The sequence below is a fragment of the Heliangelus exortis genome, chromosome 3 (assembly GCF_036169615.1).
Source record: "Heliangelus exortis chromosome 3, bHelExo1.hap1, whole genome shotgun sequence".
Lineage (NCBI taxonomy): Eukaryota > Metazoa > Chordata > Aves > Apodiformes > Trochilidae > Heliangelus > Heliangelus exortis.
Genome location: NC_092424.1, coordinates 105,050,813 through 105,071,360, shown reverse-complemented (window position 1 = coordinate 105,071,360; position 20,548 = coordinate 105,050,813). Strand labels below are relative to the sequence as shown.

The 20,548-nt window shown below is 41.6% G+C and overlaps 1 protein-coding gene across 2 annotated transcripts in view; it reads left to right on the top strand.

The window, feature by feature from the left end:
• The window catches only part of HS1BP3 (HCLS1 binding protein 3), a 54,160-nt gene that overhangs the window by 15,956 nt on the left and 17,656 nt on the right, over positions 1-20,548 (top strand). For both annotated transcript variants that reach the window (XM_071742020.1, XM_071742021.1), the window contains exons 3-4: positions 137-344; positions 2,450-2,672. In XM_071742020.1, coding sequence (XP_071598121.1) covers positions 137-344; positions 2,450-2,672 — 431 coding nt within the window. The remainder of the gene's footprint in view (positions 1-136; positions 345-2,449; positions 2,673-20,548) is intronic.

Genomic DNA, 20,548 nt, shown 5'->3' with positions numbered 1-20,548 from the left:
TATGTAAAGCTCCTTGGTAATACATGTTTTTCCACTTCAGTTTCCAGGGTTAATGTTTCACTGTGCTTAAACTGCTGATTTGCTGCTCATGTCTCCCCTTTAAAGAAACTTACTCAGGCAGCATGTTTCATTGCAGGTTTCCAAGAAGTACAGTGAGATAGAGGAGCTCTACCAGAGACTGGCAGCACGATATCCACAGACTCCTCTTCCACTCTTGCCTAGAAAAGTTCTCTTTGTAGGAGAATCTGACATTTGTGAACGAAGAGCTATGTTCAATGATATCATGAAATTCATCTCAAAGGATGTGGATCTAGCAACGAGTCCTGAGTTACTGGAATTCTTAGGTAATAAAAAGATGTGAGTGTTCCTTCTCCTGAGAATGTGCTTGATAAAAGCATTATTAAGTTCTTGTCTTAGGTAGTGGGAAACTAGAGAATGCCAGAATAAAGACTACCACTGAAAATACCCTTCTGTGCTGCATTGTTGTGGTTGCTGGTGCTTTCTCCTGGTCTCAGTGGATATGGGCCTCATTCAGAGGACTGATACTCTAGGGGAACAGTTCAGGGTCTCCCTTACTTCACAACATGCTTTGTCCAGTTTTTATTCCTAATAAAATTGCTAGGCCTTGCTGAGGAGACTCCTAAAGCAAATTACTGACTATGAGAAAGAGCTGAAAGAAAGGCAGATTCCTTATTTGTTAAACCCATTTTCTGGCCTCCCTCTTTTTAAATAAAATTTCCCTTAGTCCCATGTCCATCTCTCACTGGCTCTTGCAGTGGTTCATATAGTTCCTTTCTGTGTTCCTTGGGCATAGCAGGGAGTCATTGAATAGGTGGAACAGATGGGCTCTCAGCTCTGAATTCAGCCGAGAGCTGCTTTGCAAGGACTGCTCCAGCCTGGTGCTGTGCAGGATTGTCAGTGTAGCATTAATTTTAAAGAAATGAAGTTGCAAGCTGCTACAAGTCACCATGTGTTAACAGCCAGTTTTGCTAAAGTGTCAAGTGTGGCCAGATGAGAATTTCTGTGAGACTGACAGCTTCCTTAAGTCAAAGGGAGCGAAATTGCCTAATATTTGGCAAAATTATTTTGCTGTTTTGCTACTTTTGCTACTTTTGCTACTATTGGATAATTTTTTCTTCTTTCCCTGGCAGTGTTCTCTTGAAAGTAGACCCCTTGCACTGAGAATTCAGAATTCATTAACATTTGCATGCTGATTAATCCAACCATCTACAGCTGAATTAGCCTGGACTGTCTTTATACTGTAGGCAGTGTGGGTGCAAGTAGTGTGAACTGCTCATTGAAATCTGCCTCAGAATAGTGTCTCACCATACCACCCTACCAAACCAGGTGGATTTCAGCAGGTACACTGCAGATCTTCAGGCTTGTTGTGTACACTTTCCCTACAGATACTGGAGCCATTTAATATACTCAGGGGTGTTTAGGGAGAAACATCACGATAAAACATGGGGTTAAGATAAGATGCATTCTAACACCCACTGCTTACCCTAATTAGCACCCCCTTCCCTGTAAGGGGGGCATAAGACCACTTGCTCAGTGTAGACACCCATTGGCTTAGTTAATGATGGCTGCCCTGGGTAATTTTGCAGATGCAAACATGAAAAGCTGAGTGATATTCATCTCCCATGCAGTGTTACTTGTAACAGCCAAAAGGATGAAACCCATGAGTTTTCCATCATGGTTTTCACTACCATATCTTTTGCTAGTCTCATTACTTTAAATTGCTTTCCTGAACATCCAGAGGCTCCACACCAAAGAATAGTTCTCACTTTATTCTCCTGGGTTTTGCATATAACAAGGGAGGTAAGAAGGCTTGGTCAAAGCACATGTTTTAGTCTGCTGAATTTGCACCGTTGCATGGATCTTGCATGCTGAAAAGAGTGTAAATTGAACAGCTGCTGTGGAAACTTTTCCATGCTGTCCAGTGCTCTAATTTTAGCTCAAAATAATTAAACTGGTATCAAAAATGGACTGCATCTCAACTAGCTATGTGCAAGTTAACTATCTATATGTAACCAGAGTATTTACTGCTTGTCTGCAGCCAGTGGAGAGAAATAAGCTCCTCAGAGGGAAACTCCTTCTCAGACAGCTTTATTTGCATGGGATGAATCACCACATGGAAATTGTATTGTTTCTATTGACTATGGAATGAACATGAATAAGTGGATTAGACATGTGCTGCTGTGTCTCAGCTAAAGTTTGTTTCCTCTGTCTTTCTGTACTTAACTGTTTTAAATCAGTAAGCAAATCAGACACACAATGACACATCAGTGGAGAGAAGGGACAGTCAGAAATATTGAGAGAGTGTTCAAAAGCTGATTGCGTCCTTCAGTCCCCAAACAAAATGCATCAGGAGCAGGTGCAAGGCATTAAATAAAACATAGTTGTTATCCTGTGTACTCAGTTTTGCATCCATTATTATATTTTTCAGGAAAAAAATCCACTAGTGCCATTGACTTCAAGGGTAAAAACATTCCTGATGACAAGGAGAAAGAAGATGAAGAAAATGAGGCACTGGATTTTTTCAAAGAGGAGGAAACACCTGACTTAATCTCACAGCTTTCATCAGTGAAAAATGCCAGAAAAGGGGAGAAAAAGGAAGATGAAGAGGAGGAAGATGAGGAAGAAGACTTAGACCCTCTTGGTATAATCAGGTATGGATGGTAGTGCCTTTATCACTTTGTTTTTTGTCTAGTTTTCTAAATAAATAAGGCTGTTGTATGTCACTGTCTCTTCATCCCAACATTTTATAACCTCAGCTACTTTCATCTTCATTTCACTAAGAAGCAGAGGCCTCTGCTGGTTATGAAGGAGGTGCCTTGGTAGAGGGAAGAGACTTTGTTGCATTTACTGCATTCCTTAGGAAGTCCAAATGGCAGAGGGTCATTGTAAGCACCTTGATAGTAGCCTCGGGTACAGCAGGCACTTCACTGGACACTGCAGGAGCTCACCACAAAACATAAAGCCACCAGAGTCCATTGGATGTTCAGCTCTGGATTACACTGATGTTTACAGTGTCTGGAACTGCTTCTGAGCTCATTTTTGTCTCCATGAAGTAAAGTTACAGCTGCATAAAGAGCAAAAGAAACAGTATTTCAACTGTGATGTTCACAAAAAGGATTTTCTTTGGTTCTTTGTTTATCTGAAGGTGTCCTGTGCTAAATGCCTCTAAGGCATAGGCAATAACACCTTGAGAAACAACAGTTGAATCAAAGCTTGCTCATGTTAGTAGATAGGTTTGCCCTCCTGTCTAGTAATTCCCAGACAGTTATTTTCTACAGCTCGAGATGGAACTTCTCACTTCGTACCCAAAACCATTTCTGACTACTGAAGCCTAGAAGCAAATCTAGTTTCTCAATGGCTGGGGTCATGATTAGTGACTACTTTTTCTGGGGTATGTCTGGCTTTAGATGCCCAGATCAAAATCCCCAAGCTGTTCTTGAGCTTCAGGAAGCCCTGACTCATTCAGCTGAATTGTGTCAGCCACCCACAGTCACCAGCCACTTTGTCTTGGACCCAGACAGTGCTTCCAGAATGCTTCTTCTCAGCAATCTGCAGTAGCTGACAGTAACATTCCAGAGCCCTCTCTTGGTGATTCCCAGTTACCTTCAATTGTTTCCCAAGGGATCATTCACTCCAGGCTCTAAACTGGAGTCTCCCACTCTAAGTCAACTGCAATAACTGGTACTGGAAGCACCATCTGAACTTTGCTCCTGCTGCTGTAATCATAATTGTTGATGTCTAGATATTGTCCTTTTTGCATGAAGTATTTAATCCTTTGCTTATCATCAGAAAACTTTAAATATTGTTCTTTTTACAAAGCATGTGCTTAATTATTCAGCATCAAAATTATTCTTTTGTTGAAGAAGTGTTTAAAAAAGTTAACTAATTATTTACAATGAGAGGTTAGATAAAGCAGTGCTTCCCAAAAAATGGCCCTTACTTTACAAAAGTAGCTCTCCTTTTTTGGATAGGAAAATGATCTATTGGGTTAGCAAATGCAGTGTTGTATTTTCAAACTTAGTAAAAGTATAAGCTTTAAAGAATTTGCTGTTCCAAAACAAGCAAGAAGTTTGCTTTTCTGCTCTGCACAGTTTGACATAGCATTTGAAACCCTTGATTATTTTGGTCTTTTAATGCGTTGAAGGATGAGAAGATCTAGTATTTCATCCTAATTTAGTTTATTGCTTCCATTCCTTTTGAGAACAGAATTTATACTGAATCAGAATAACTTCATTTATGTAAGAAGTATGGCCTTTAGTGATACAGAGCTGCAGCATGACATATTATGCAGTCAAATGTTTTTTTCACTCTAAACCAGTGGTTGGCTATCTAGAAAAAAATGTCTGTATGTAGTTAGTGTTATTCTTATAAATCTCACATGTACAGGCAGAAACATGGAAGTGGAAATGAGAATCTTTCATCTGATTTTACATTGCTCTATTTTGTAACCCTGCTTCCATGGAAGATATTTTCAATTCAAATCAGTGGAGATCAGGTCAGACATAAGCATCAAATCCCAGCTTTATGCTGTCTAGTAATAGGTGTCTCCCTAATAGGCCAAAGGCAGGAGCTTAGCTGTCAGTTGATGAACATTTCTTGGGTGATCATTTGAGGGTATCTTCTATACCCATTAAGATATTAGGTGCTCATGTGCTTTAAAGAGGGAGCTTTAAGGCCTTACACCTTAAAAAAAAAAAAAAAATCCACAATCCTTTCCTCTGTGAAAACTGTTTAGAAGATATAAAGTCAGCACAGAACAAGCCAGCCTATCCAAGAATTGTAGATGGCCAGGGTGATCTGAGCAGCAGAGCTCTGACCTAAATTGAATCCTGTGTTTGGCATAATCTTTGTTTTTTTTCTTTCTGAATGAGGATGAAACTGCTCCAGTAGCACAGGCTTCCATATGTTGTCAGCATGCTTCATTTGGTAACAACTTTTCCTCCTGGGCCAGAAGGTTTGTGACTTGGATTTGGCCCAGCACTTCTGCTGTGCTGATGAACCACCAGTTCATCCAGTTAAATATACCAGCCTTAGGGGTAAAATGCTGAATTGGGGTCTTTTGTCTGGTTTTGTATTGCTGGTGATCATCCAGGTGGAAACTCATAATAGTCTGGTTCCTTTTGCCTGGAGGAGACATCCCAGTTGTGCTGATTCTCTTCCTTGAGTTGAAGGCTGTATCTGAGTTGATCTTTGATGTCTGATGGACGAGTCATTTGGCAATTTCACTGTTCAGCTTTTGTGGGTATAATGATGTAATGATGTGTTTCTCTGCTATATGATTCTCATGCCCAGAAGCTTTTTTTTTCTGTGTTAGCAGAGTGATCTTGAGCCATGTCTGGAATTCTTAACAACAGGAATACTGTTGGGTTTTTTCTTGTCCAAATCAGGAACATTTCAAAAACCATAGTGTATCATATTTCTGATGAAGTTTTCAGCTTTTAATAGTCCTCCTGTTTTTTTTTTTTTTCCCTCAGGCCTAGTTCTTCTTAGAATAAGAAATACTCAAATTTACCTTTTTGATTTTTGGGGGGTGTTTTTATAACAGTGTATTGTCACCATTGCATTGTAATCTGCAAGTTTTCCTTACAGGTTGTCCTTTCCTGGACATTCATAGAGATCTTTTCAGCACTGGAGAGAATATACAGGTTCTGTAAGAACAAGCACTCTCAATACTGAGTAAGATGGTCCTTTGACATGAGCTGTGCAGTGGGGGATTAATGGAACGTACTCACTTTAGTAGCAGTAGCACATTTCCAGCTCTATTTTTTTTAATATTTTTTATATTTTTTTATATTTTTATATTTTTAAATATATATATATGAATATATTTAATAATATTTAAATAAAATATAAATAATATTTAAATAAAAAATAAAATATTTAATAATATATATATATTTTTTTTTTTTTTTTGGCAGTCTTAAGTGTACAGTGACTAGTAAATCACAAGGTTCTCATAGACAGACTATTTTTTTTTAAGTTAGAATTTCTTTTTTAGTTTTTCTGGTAAGCCACAATCCTTAGAATATACCTTTGTTAAAATGTTTTAATTCCTTTACAAGTGAGAAATCAGACATCTATTTTACTCCATGTTGTAGGCACAGTGCTAAGTACATTGGCTTATCTTTGCCTCTATTTTCTCCTTAAAGTGAGCACAGTACCACTCAATCACTCTTCTCTAAATCCACCTGTCTCAATATTTGCACAAACATATTTAAGTGCTCAGTAGGCTACTATGGTGCTTTGACAATATTTTAGTTTTTTAGAGGTGCAGTGTCTTTTAACACTGCTGCTTTGAAAGGATTTTCATGGTCAATTACAAAATATTACTCTGTGGATAGTCACAATTGCAGTGGTTTCTGTAACTGTAAAGCCCTCAGGAATGAAAGAAGCAGAAGACGAGATCTGGAAGAGGCCAGTCCTGTGAAGGGAAAGGCATGGAAGTCAGCCACAAGATGGAGGAGCTCTTCCCCTGCAACTAGGATATTTTTGATGATACTGCTGAAAATTCTGCAATGAAAGGAGGTGTAATTTAATGGAGTAAAGAGAGACACAATAAGCAGGAATCTTGAGCAGTATCAGTGCTGGTCTGCTCAGCAGGGCACGTTGGCTGAGGCTGACTGGGCAGTATCTGGCCATGACTGTACTGTTCCATTTCCTGATGTCCAGATTAAGTTTCCTACATCAAAATGCCCCCTGGAAATGGTTGCTGGCCTGTGCTGCCTCCTGTACTGCATCCTGATTAGGATGGTTTAGGAGAGGGCAAGTTGTCTCATGCCAGGGAAGCACCAGGGCCTCTCCTAACAGTTGAACTGATCTCTTATGCTCAGGCCCAGGGTGTGAAGCTTTTGCTAAAAAGAGGGATGGGGCCCCTGAGCTCTTCTGCTCATAGGACTTAGTAGCTTTCTGCTTGCTGCCATGTTTGCTCCCACTCTGCCCTGAGGGTTTTGCTTTCTGTAGGGAATTCAGGCAATCAGTTGTAGATTTTCTGACTTGATCCAAGCAGGGATGAGTTAGTCATTTCTAGCTCTTAATCTTAAAAAGAATTTTGAAAAACTCATCACAGTAACTGAATTGGGTTTTGTCTTTTCTGTGGATGAACTATGCAGTTTTACTGTTTGTAGCTTGAAGCCAAGAGACTTAGTATCTCTGTCACTTAGTATCTACAACTGATTTTAGTTCTTGTATTCAGTTTAATACAATAAACTTGAGCTGATTAAAATCACTCAGAACCTGCTTCCCTGAACAAAGCAGCAACAATTTTGCAAAAGGAGTGTGATTATTTCATGAGTTAAAAGCTTCAGCAGCCCTGCACATGCATTTCTTCAGCTGCAGTTAAATTCTGAGGTAATATTTGCTTACCAACTTGGGAGAACCCACCTTTTCCTGTGCTTTCCTTTCTTGCCTCCATCAGCTCTCTGCAGGAGCCTCTCCTCCACCCTCAGTCCCCTCCCTTCCGCCCTTTTTCTTTTGCCTCCCTAAATCTTTCTGTGACATTTCTTCCCTCAGCCTCAGCTTTCTTGGCAAACTGCACAGAGCCCAGAGGTGGATATTCCCTAGGCAAGAGCTCTTCTGTCTCCTGGACAGTTCCTGTCTCCACTCTCTGCCTTTGCTATTGTTTCAGTGGATTTCCCCTCGCGTCTTCTCCTCATCCAGATTTGTGCCTTCCCAGAGGAATAAAGGCACGTGGGTAGGTGGAAGCTTTGCATCTGTTGTGTTTGAATGCAGATGCATCCAACTCCTGACAACAGGAAGGGATGGGGCTGGTGAGGACTGACCTTTTGAGGGCCTTCTGCCAAAAGTTTTTAAAAGCCTTGTACCTAGTTGCTGCTGGGGTCGAGCTCAGCTGCTGCTGGTACCAGAGTTTTGCATTTGCTGGGTTTAGTTGGTATGAAGATTATTAAAGGACTTGAGGCCCTTTCTGGTTGCTGATGAAATGGGCAATGGCTTTGAGCAACAGATTTGGCAGGGAAGGAGCAGCCAGGCAGCCAGCCCTGGCATTCCCAGAGCTCTGCAGAGCCAGCCTGGCTGCAGGAGGTATTTTGGTGCACAAGCCAGCAGTTATTTCTCTGTTGTGTCCTACCCCTTTGTGTCCCTTAGCCCCCTAGCCAAACTTGAGTTTGACTCCTGAGCTGCTCATCCCAATGCCTACTTTTCTTTCATTTTCTGTGTTGTGGCAGAAGAACCTAGGATGGCCTCAGCCTTTGTCTTCAGGGGAGAAATGAGTGGCAGTGTTTGATCTTGCTTCCTCTGCCAAAAACCTTGGGCTGCTGATGCCAGAAATTGGCTTAAGGGGAGTCCTTCATTTAGCATCTTTCCAAGTAGTTTTATTGATGGAGTGCCCAGAGCTGTAAGAGGTGAGGGCAGTGTGCTTGTTGGTGGATTTTCACCTTAAAAGAAGAGCATTTCTGTAGGCTGGAGTGGTGTCACAGCAGAGCTGCTGTCTGCTGGACAGATGGTCTGGAGCAGGCTTGTCAAAATGTGTGTTCAGCTGCTGTGCCTTGTGGTCCTTGGTTGGCAGGGTTGTGCTTCTGCCACTCCTCAGGCATCCTCTTACTCCTCAGCCACTCATAAATTCACAGCTGCCTTTAGGTCTAGCCAGGTATGTGCATGACTTCCCCTCTGAATCCAATAGGATTCATACACAGCTGTAGAAAGCCTTGTCTTCTTGCCCTATCAGCTGAAAGAGGTGAAGGTGTCAAAACATCAAAGGAGAGAGAAGATACAGGTTATTTTTGTTTTAGTGAAATGCAGAGAGTTAAAACAATGGACAAGAAGAGAAAGAGCGAGTGTTGTTTTCCTAGCAGTGTGTGTATCTGTGCTCACAGCTGTGAAGCCTTCAGAGATTTAAACAGGCAGATCTTTATTTTCTGTCAGTTGTTGAGTCACAAGCTTAGGTTGCAAGGCATGCTTGACCCTCACTTTGCCAAGTGACACAAGTATTTGTTGCAATGCCAGTCCAGCTGCTGTCATCTTGGCAACTTACAAAATCCCAGTAAACAACCCTGTTGGTCTTCTGAAGCATTTCAGACAGCTGAAATATCTTATGAAAAGCAAAGACATTGTCTAGTATAGTGTTCTTCCCCATCAAACAGGTGAAAAAGAAGAAAAGGCATAAAACCCCCCTGTATTATCCATCCAGTTAAAGGATAAGCCTTTCCTAAGTTGTCTGCTCTCAGCCCTTTTTAGGATCAACCTTATTGCTCCTCCTTTGAGATGTTTTAACCCATTCTCTAGGGAGTAAAGCAGGATGTCAGGGTTGCTCTCTTTGAAGGAATTCAGTCCCTCCAGTTCATCTGTTCTGGGTGTTTTTGATGTTTTAATGTGCTTTGTGTGTGTTGTTTTTGCATGCAATGGGGTTTCCTTTCTCTTCTGCCTCTAGTCCCATCTCCTAAGCACAGCTTCCCACATTTCTTTACTGCAAATCTTGTTCTCTCCCCACAGATGGAAGGTTGAGGGTGACTGAGAGAAAACAATGGAAAATGAAACCATGTTTAGCTATTGAATTTCACAGAATCACGCATCTTCATTCTGTGTTGTGTCTCCTGAGTGATTGCTCTTGGGAGAGTCTACCAAGGCCTGGGTGGCTCCAAGTGATGGAACTGAGAAACTTCTCTGGCAATATTTTCCAATCAAAGGATCTGAGTTGGATGTTTGAAGGATTCACTTCCCTTCTCTCATTGCTGTTCCATGGTAGTGCTAACTGAAAGTAGTGCACTCGGGGAAACTGAGATTTTTCTGGTACTCCTAGGCATTCAGTTGGCAATATGTTACATCCATAAGCACTCCTTCAGGAGAGCATGTTTGACAGGTGAGTGTAAAAACCCTCTGGCTGTGTCCACTTTTGGCAGTCATAAAAAAATGTACTTTGGGATCAGAGCTCAGGCACTCAGTCAGAGATGTTTGGAGAGAAGTAGGTGCATAACTTGGAGATCTAAAGTTGGCTGCTCTGTATTTTCTTCTTTTCTGGAAATAGTCACTGCCCTGACCTAAGGACCTGAGTTCTCCCCTGTGCCAGAAATGCCCTTACCTGCACTCCTATTTCCTGGTATAGTGCTGGATTTTTGGTCTCATAAAATTATGCCACCATTATGTCCCCATGTTGCATGTTGAAGCAATTGCCTTGGTTAAACTTCGGTGATGAATTTCTGTCATGGTTGGTTTGAATGATTCCAGTACATACACAGCTGTAACATGAGGATCCTTTGGGAGGGAGTTTAAGTAATTATTTTAATATGCTTCATTTTCTTTCTGATTAGAACACTGAATATACTTTAATGGGTTTTATAAATAGTAATTTTGTGTTTATATCATCATCCAAAACCCAAAAGACTGCAAATAACTCTATAGTTTCTGTAGTGTTGCAGCTGTGTATGCCATCCAGCAGTGTTTTCAAGCAGAACACAAATGTAACTACACCTGGAGTAAAATGCAGCAAGGACTTAATAGCTTAGTGCAACACCTCATTGCAGCATCACACAGTAAGTGAAGAGCATTTAATTCAACTGGAAATGCAGAGGAAATCACACTGATGTAAATGCCCAGCTTGGAACTTGACCAGCTCAGTGAAGGTAGATATGTCTGCTTTTAAGAAAGTTGTTACAAGACTTTTAATAGACTCAGTTCATTCATTACAATGTATGAAAGCAATAAACTTGCCACACACTTTTATGTACATAGAAGAATTTGCAGAGCCAAGTAATGTCAGGGAGCTGGAATGGATACCATTGCCACTAGCTGGCACCAGCCTTCAGATAATTCCCACAGTCCTCCGAGTGAACTCTCAGCTTTTTGTTTTCCATCCTGTTTAACAGCAATGAGTGGTCATTTGTAGCAGTGCAGAACTAAACAGCAATGAGGTGTGCAGGGATTGCTGTGAGCCTTTCTGCAGCCACATTTAGCAGGTCCTTACTTAACTGAGACATATTTGTAGGAGGCAGGAGATTCTTTAGGAGGGGTACAGGCTAAATTTACAACTGCACAGAATCCAAAGTGGTTTTGTTTTTTTAAACTTCTACTTTGGAAGAGGATTGATCATGATGTAACTGGGCAGATTTAAACATGTTTTGTTTCATGGACTTTACAATAATAGGATGACTCAAGTCCTTAATTAGAATAAAAAAGCATTACCTCACCGATTAGCCTGCTGCTTTCACCAGGGCTCGGGAAATCTTTAATCAGCAGACCCAGGAACTGCTTGCTGATGAGACAGACTACTAATGAGGGATGGATTCAGAGCTGCCCTGGTTTTCTGTTCACCAAGTGTAGCCAAATTGTTTGCTCTAGAAGAAGCTGGCTGCAGAGTGAATGTGTGCTCAGTTAAAATTGAGATGGGAGACTTGCTTTGCCTTTCATCTGATGCTGTCAAATTCCCAGCTCAGCAGAATTAATAAAACCATTGTTCCCTTTTCCCCAGGGACCTGCTGCTGCAGACGTTTCTGCCTTGATTTCAAAGGATCAGAAAACTGCCTTTTGGAAAATAATTTTTGGAAGCAGTCTGTAAAACATTTCCAAAAATGTGTGAATTGTAACTCTGGGGCTGATACTAATGAACACACCTGGGGACCACATCTTCTTGCTGCTACCCCTTGCAGCAGTTGGCCAGATCTGGTATTATCTGAACTGCCACCAAAATGAGGGGCTCCTTAAGGACTGACTGACATCTGGGACTCAGCAGCTCTTCATTCTGTGCTTGAATTTCTCAGGTCTCATCTTGGGTACAGTACTTGTAAGTTAGATCACACCATTATCTCTTTGGTAAAAGGAGCAAGACTGATTTTGAAGATTTGCCTGGTGAAGAGTTTATTGCACAGAAATGTGGCATTCAGATTGTTAATGCCAGTTATTCTTAAAGTGGAAAAAATGCTATTATCTTCCATAAACTTTGAGTAAGACCTAAAACCTTTCCTTTCCACTTTGCCTGAGATGCCCAGTCATGTCCTGATCATAAGGAATGATGAAATACACAGCTAAGTAAAAACTGTCAGGAGCTGTAGTCTTGCTCTATGCCAACTAGGATGAAGCAGCTTCTGTCCAACAGCTAAATCCTTTCACTGCCCAAAGTGAGCTGGACACATCCACAACAGGAAAGGCCCTGAGCTTGTACTGATCCCTAAACTATGTCCAGGCATAATCTCGGAAAGCAGTAACTAGCCTGAGCCAAATTCTTGCCAGGGAGCATGGTAAAAACTCACAAGGCAGACATTGTGTGCTGTTATTTCAGCTCAAGCCCTCAGCACATTTATTTGCTAATATGTATGTTGGCTTTTCATTGTCAACAGGACAGCCTGGAGAAGGTGCATGGTTAGGAATCAGGACAGGAGCTGCTGTAACAAGGCTTTTCTTGGTGCAAGCAGTGCTGGGTGTAGTAGGGCACTTAAGGGTGGTCTGTGAACATCAGTCACCAAGGGCATTTTGCATGAAGTTTGTGGCTGGCTGCTGTGGCTCCTAGGAGCTAACACTCTTCTGGGGGATGGTGGGCACAGCTCAGAAGCTAACCCAGGATGGGTGCAGCCAGCCTGCTTTGGAGCATAACAGAGATCAGCTGTATGGATGTGAGTTGCAGTGCATCAGATGGCTAGGTCTTTACTTGGGTTTTTGCTGGTATAGGCTATTTTCTGAGGTCTGCTTTCTGAACCACGATTTTCTATAATAACTGCTGCTTATTTGGCTGGATATGCAAACTGGTCAGAGTAGCTTAGATGGAAGATTTCCAAGCTTCTCTCTTCCTTGCTTTATTGCTTTTTGTCTGTAATAGCATCCAAGGTGTTCTTGAAGGCATGATTAAACACAAAACACGGTGTCATGTCCTCAAAAACACTTTATAATGTTATCTATTCCCATTTGATAAAGACATCTCATTTTTCATCCGTGGGATGGGATATCTGCCATCATATTCTGTTGCTGGGTTTAGCAGTCTTGTCCTGGAAACCTGTCCAGAGTCATCTCTCTTTCTTGTCTTGGCTATGAATGATAGAGCTGTGGCCCTAGTGTTCCTGTAATATGAAAAAAATCAAATGTGTTCCTAGGAGGCTCCTGAGGGCTAACCCTCACTTCCTCCCTCAGGGGCTGTTACAGCCAAACCCTGACCTCAGTGGAGTTGTTTTTATTTGTTCAGTGGTGCTGCCAAGAGACAAGGGCAGTGCCACACAATGCAGGATGCTCAAACAGGACGGAGAATCGTGTGGCCCAGTGCTGCTGGCCAAGCTCTTAGGGGAATTAGTTTCAGTTCTCCATGTCAAAGACATCCTGTTTAGGCTGCAGACATCTCACTTCTGGTTTCCAGGACTGCATTTCACTCCTGAGCTCTAAAAGAAGAGTTGTGGCATGTCCTGCTAGTAGAGATGCAAAGAGAGCAAATTCTGAAAGGTTGTGAGGTGTTTGGGGGCTACCCAAATGTTGCAGTCTGTTGGCAATAAGTGTTATTTTAGTTACCTCACCTTTGGGAGGTGGTGGGAGATGTAACCTGGATAATCATATATCCCTTACTCTCATGGAGGAACTCTCTGTCTGCCAGTTGTCTGCCTGCTGTTGGCAGCACAGGGATGTCCCTTAATGGAGGAGAGACATTGTGGTGTTCCTTTGTGCTGCAAGACAGATGCTGCTGATGGATGTTGTGAAGAATACAAAGGTATCCTTAAACCCCACAGGCAGATGGGCAAGGACAGGCTCCCTTCTACTCTCACCTCATGTGTTTGTACCAGGAGGGACTGGTACCCCAGGACACCTCACAGGGACCATTTTCAAAAGGCAACATGAGAAGACTGAAACAAGTTTGTCTCCATATGGAGTCTTCTGGCAGTATCTCATCCAGTTTTTCTTTTTCAGATGTCACCAGGTTCCCAAGGCATGTCATAAGCACTCTCCATTTCAACTTATAACTCTGCAGAGCTCTAACACAACTCTCATGTTATTTCAAACATTTTGAACTGAAAATCAGATGTAGAATAAAGAAATAAAAATTCCAGGACACCACACAGAGCAAGGGAAGACCAAAGCCAAGTGTTGTATAGCATGGAAACAGTCTTGCCCCAGCCATCTGGTCAGCAGGGTAGGTGTGTGTGTGCTGCCTTCTGTGCTCTTGGAACATCTGCTGTGGAATTCTGCCAGCCCTGGGAAGGTCAACAGCCACAAAACCTTTCCCTTTCTTGGAGAGACCACAGGCAGATACCAATGTCCTCCCTTGGGGCTGCAAAGGAATATGAACAGAGACAGGAACGAGGCCAGAAGCTGCAGATAAGAAGTGTATGGGCAGCAAGGAGGGTTCTGGTGAGGGGCATAAGGCAGCCTCATGAATCATCATCTGGCATTTTGGCTATACTTGATGTGCTATATATCTACAGCCACACTGATCCACTGGTGGTGTTTTGCTGTGAAAGGTCTCCTGTATTATTTCTCCTTATGGATCCAGATCCTGACCTGTGATGGGTCTGTGTTTTCTGTCTGGAATGGTAAATCCTTTCCTCTGATGTCACCACTGCCACTGTAGCACCACAGAGCAGAAGCTTTGTGCAGTTGTTTGTGATCACTGCTCCCCTGCTGTCATCAGCATAATTTCATCACTTTTCCACTGACACAGATTAGTGATACAATTTCTGCTCCCCCTGTGTGTTCAACAAAACATCCTCTTTATCAAACGTGAGCTAATTTTGCGCATCTCATATCCATTAATTTCATCAGATTGTCCACTGAAGTAAAATGGTGGTTTCAGGAGTCAGCAGTGGCCCAAAGAATCACATTACAGACTTATGCCATGAGTGAACAGCAGCTACCCCTGAAGAGAGCTCTCTTTGGGCTAATAAAGCACTATCTGCTTGCTGCTTTTTGTCCCTACAGAGGCATGAAGTCTCATGTTTTCTGGAATTTGATAACCTGAGATGTCTACCAACCAGCATCTCTTCTTACAGTCTCTGTTTCCCGATCCATTTTCCCAGCTGCATCCCTTGCAGCAGATGAATCTTCAGCATTTCTAATCCAGCCATCCCCAAGGGGGACAGCTGGCAATAGCAGATCATCAGGTAGCTAAGTAGGAGCAGGGTCTGCAGTGAATCAGTTGGGTGGATCTGCAGGCTCCTGTTGCTTGTGTCAAGCTGTAATTCTCTGGGGATATGAGATGCAGGTTGGAGGCCTCACTGATCCATCTGTCATCTCTGAGGAGTGCTGTAGGAATTCTGGGTGAGCTGAGCTCTGACAAATTTTTTGCCAATAGGAAGGGAATGCTTTTGGTTATTTTAAAATATTATCATGTCTGTTAAGTAAACCAGTGCTGAGCTGGTTCTCATGCATAAGCCAAAGCACTTGTAAAGACTACTTATTTCTTCTTTTAGTCATGTGTTCATGGATTGCTTGCATTTATCAGGTTTCTGAGATTCAGTGCTGACCTCAGTGTGCTCTGCAGAGGGCTTTGCAGTGCTCCCCCAGCTGAACCTGTCCATGCAGTCTGACAGATGCTGTGGGAACCGAGCTCAGTGCTCAGCTCCTGAAATTACTTATGTGACAAAAGCTGGTGTGTTGACAAGTCAAGCCAGTTAGTGATAAAAACACAAGTAGGAATCCAATTTAAAAAATGCAGAGCTATGTCAGCTGTTTTTTCTGCCTGAAGCAGAAAGAAGCCCCTCGGCAGCTGCCACGGCAGAGCTTCAGTGCCTTGCTTAGGAGGGAGAGGTTTGTGTCTCTGGTTCTCCCTGGTGTGATTGTTCCTACAGTCTGACCTCCAGCAATGCTGACAACATCCAAAGTGGAACTGCTTTGTGCTATAGGCATATCCATGGCCTAGGGAATATTCCACCCAGAGCAATTTTATCTTCCCTCTGTTACGACAAAAACAGCACGAGAAACCTCTAGGCAGGAAAGCCATAATTTCTTCTTATGAAAGAGGTTTTGATCTTGTGATCAGCAGGAGCAGCAGCAGCTGGAGCACGGGCCTTTATTAGCAAAAGCACTAATATTTAGCTCTGGTAGTGTCTCACTGTGTCCTTCTCAGTTTCAGTTCTGTGGAGCCATCTCTGTGTTGCAGTGAGAGTTTTGTTTTACCCACAGTGCGGCCAAGAGAAAAAAGTGATCTCTGTGAACAGCAAGATGTGGAGGAAGGACAGCAGTGGGGAACCAGGCTCAGCCCTATCTTCCCTCCTTGGGCTCCATCATGGAGTGGTCGAGACCCTGCACATTTGAAGGAGTCTGCCTCTGGGGGCAAATCCTGCTTGGCTACTGCTGGAGTCTGCTCATTGCCCTGAAATCAGCCCTTCTCTGGCTTTTCATAAGCCTTCTAGATGTGGTGTGATAGCTACATCAGGAAAAATTTTAGACTAGAATATCATTTGTAGTTTGTTAGAGGTTTCCTGTAGGCTGGGGTTGGATCTTTGCATGTACCAGGCAAAAAATAGAAGAGAGCCCTTTATACAGTTTTGCATGGAGAGAGGGCATAATTTTTTTAATGTAAACATCCTCTCTTATCTCCTTGAGGCTTTTCTGTTCACAGGCAGATAAAAGGAGTTGTGCCTGCCATCTGGGTTCCTGTACCCTTTCTACTTTTGGATGTGCAGAGAAGGGAATTCACATGAGCCAGCAGCACAGGGAAATGGTCTCCTGAGGAGCAAATGTGAGGTGAAAAGGCTGTCAAATGCAGGTGGCAGGAGATGCCGCTGCATATGATGGCATTCTGTTTGCAAGGAGTAAAGGTTGGGTAACACAAAATGAAACCTTTATAAAGTAGATGTGGAACAGTCAGGCTGCTTGTCCATGGGGGAAGGCAGCAAGGAATTGCAGATCTTGCTGATTTGACTTTATGACTTTGACTTCATGATTTAGAGGTGTGAGTGCCCAGCACTTCTGGAAATGAGGCATCAACTGTTCATGTGTTCAGTGCTTTTTCAAAAACTATTCAAATACCTCCAACGGAGGAGCTACATTGTTATATTCACTGATTTAGAGTTGAAGAAAACAATGACTTCTTCAAAACTGCTGCTATTTGCATTTGTCAGGTTTAGTTGTAAGAATTCTTACCACAACATTGGTTAGCTCCAGTAGATACTTCCATTCCTTATTTATGAGGCAGCCTTTTTTGTGTTGGCTTCTGATTCTGTTGAGTGTGTGGAAGACAAGATGTTCACTAGATAGTTTTATTCATGTCCTGTTTATTTCAGCTTGGTTGACTTCAGTTGTGAAGCTGCTCAGGACATTTTGTGAAGAATGTCTCATAAAGGGACAATGTTGGCAGGTTGATTTCGTTACAGTTGTATATTTATGTTCTTGTCATGTCACACATTTTATTGATGAGTTATACTGCACGTAGACATCACTTTACAGGCATGCAACATAGTCCTTGCCCAAGGATTTTTGTTGTCTTTGGAGCTACAGATCTGTAACCATTATTAATTAGGGTAAGTGAATGGCTTTTTTTTTCTTAAAAGTGTATTTTTATAGTGTCAAAACGTTAAGCTGGGGTCTATTCCTGTAGGTCCATTAGCTTGTTAGTGGCCTTAAAGGAAGCAGATCAAGGAATAATGTGTGGCAGAGTTTGTCAAGTCCAAATGGTTCATCCTGTTTTTTTCCTGATATAGCTTCCTTTCTTCAGAAAGATTTTATGTTTATTTAAGATTTAACATGAATTTTATCTTTTGATGAAAACTAACTGGTAAACATCTGTGGTTATTTTTGGTGGTCAGCAGTTATAGCTGGTTATCACTTGTGATCAGCTTCAACCTCATCCCTTTCTCTTGCTCTGATAACTTGCCTGTTTTTAACTCTGCTTAATTTTATCCTTGTTTTCCCTAAACCTCCCTTCTGTGTTTTACCACTTGCCCATTGCAGCTGTTTCTTCTTCAGTTGCAGCCTGTGGTCTTTTTCAAAAGCTTAATTTGACCAACAATAGTAATCTTTAGACCTAAAGCAGAAAAAGAAGAGTCCAGAGTAGAGGTCTGAAGGGTAAGGGGTGCATGAGGGGGGGAGAAGAAGACTGAGGATGACCAGGAGGCCTGATGGTCAGTCTAGAGGATAAGGCAATATTGCAGATTCTAGAGGCGAGGCAAGAAAGTGTCTGACACTGGCCAGAAATATGGGGACTGAAGAGAGATGAAAAAGAGAAGTAGGATGATATTGGCAGAAATTGCAAGGACTAGGTGCAGGGAGAATAGAAAGTGCTTCAGAAGAGGGGAGCAGAGCAAAAGTCAACGTGTCTCTCCTTTTATCAATTTGAAATCAAGTTCCACCAAACATTCACATAGAGAAAAAGAATTAAGGGCCTAAAAAACTTGTTATGATGCTGCCATCATCCTGTTTGTCCTGTGGCTCTTTACCAGTTCATGGACTGAACAGCAAGACATAATATTCTCTCCTCCTCATCCCACCAAAGCCATGGAGAAGAAGCAAAGAGAGCACTTGGATTTTGCCCCTCCTTGCTTGAGGCATCTGAGTGACTGTTATGTGAATGCTTGTATAAGATACCATTAAACAATCCTGTAGGCTCATAATAATAAAACAGAAGCATGACTCTGGCAAGACTTTAGTAACAAATTTTAATTACTTACTGATTATATCTGATTATCTGCCTTTCTTTAGCGTTACCAAGCATCAAGGCAACACACACCATCCCATACTTCTTTGTATTGTACTTCTTTAACTTATTGTACTCTCTAACTTTTCTAATTTCAAAAACAGCTTTATTTTTAGCCCTCTGTAACCTCCCTGAATTTCTGTAATGTTTTGAGTAGCGAGGGTGCTGAAAGATGCTTGGCCAATTTTTTCCAAAACATGCTAGTGCATGTTATCTGTTATTTGAAAATGTGCATCATTAACATGAGTATTAGGGTAAGAAATATTTCACTGTTGTCAGAAACTCTGAAAGCTCCATTCTGCTGCTTTGCAGGTGAAACCCAAAATCTAGTATTTTTTGCTTTTTCACATTATTATTGGCAACTTCATTATGGCTGTTTTGCTCTTGACTAGCATCCTTGCTGTGGTTTATTTTGGTCATGATTATATTTTGAAATTTGTCTTTTGTTGTCCTGAACTTGTTTCAGTAAACCTCACATTCTGGTTCAGTTTAGAAAATGAAGGAAAAACAATAAAGCTATTTCCTTTATGTTAATTTTATTTCTTTGCAATCTACTCTGTAATCCTTGTTCCATTTCCAGCCATATGAGTGCCTGTGTGTTTTATTAGTTACTTAGTTGAAAACTTTGTAGGGAATATTTCTGTATTATGATTATTGCTAGTGAGCTGGATACTGAACTAAAGTTGTTTGTCTGTGGGTTTATAATCTGATTCCAAATTCCATCAAGAAAGGGTATAATAGAAAGTTTAAAAACAGATTATAAAAGCAGCTTGACTTCTTTTAGGAAGAACAGGTATGCTGTCAGAAAAAACTCTCCACAAAAGGAGGTCCCTAGATGGGAGCTGAAGTCTTGAAAATCTGTTCCTTCAGGCTTTCTTTCCATCTGTTGCTCTGCTGGAACAATAATCCAAGGCTGGCCTAATCCAGGGGCTGCAGCAGGAGAAACTTGACCTGCAACTGAATGCTCTTCTTCCAAATGATTTCTAAAAGGATATTTATTCCATCTATTATGCATTATCTAATTTTTGGATATGCCAGAGGCATTTAAACCACTGTAAGATACTGTCATGTCCACAGGAAAAAGATTACAGTGTGAGGTAACATATCCCTGTGGCCAGAACTTGTCACCATTGCTTTGTGCTTTAGCAGTCAGGATGTGCTGAGCTGACGGGCTTAGAACTTCTATTCAGCATTTCTTGCCCAAAGCGTATGAGAATGACCCCTTTTGTGCTGTCTGTTTTTATCAGGCAGCTTTGGAAAATGAGCACTGTTGAATGAAAAGAAAGCAGGAGATGACATTATGTTTGCTGCATGAACTGGTGTATAGGTTCTTTGTTTTTCAGAAACGGTTTTCAAGAAGATGTGCTAATATTGCTGCTGTTTTATCAGTAGTTCTTTTGTTCAAGCCCAAATGTAGATTTGGGGGACTTGGGGTGTCCATTTATATTAGTGATCTCTTTCTTGTAAAATCCTATGGGTGCCTAAATATGAATATGTTTGTTTTTTGGTGCTTGGGCTTTTTTCTTGTTTTGTTTTCTTTTGTTTTTCTACATCACTGTAACATTCCTTTCCTGGAACATAACCTTATTTTTATGAAAAGAGGTGGTCATATTTCAGAATAATAAGTTCTGAAAAATTTTATCTATGTGCTGAGATTACACTCTGAATAATTACACTCACTGTTTTAACCCAGTAGTGAGCATGGATTAGGGACTCCTACCTGCACTGAGCACAGCAGACATGCTCTTTGATTTAAGCTAAGTGTCACCAAGCGTTAGGTCTGGAGACCCAATATTTCAAGGTACAGTGATCACACAGGCAGGTCTGGAAATCTTCTGACCTTGGAGTGTCTTATTCATTCTTGTGACTGTTTTCTACAGCTGACCAGAAAGCTTTTCTGCATTATTGGTGTGCCAGTGGCACATGGACACTGCCAAACAAGTGACCTACATTGTGTTGCTAAACAATAACATGAGA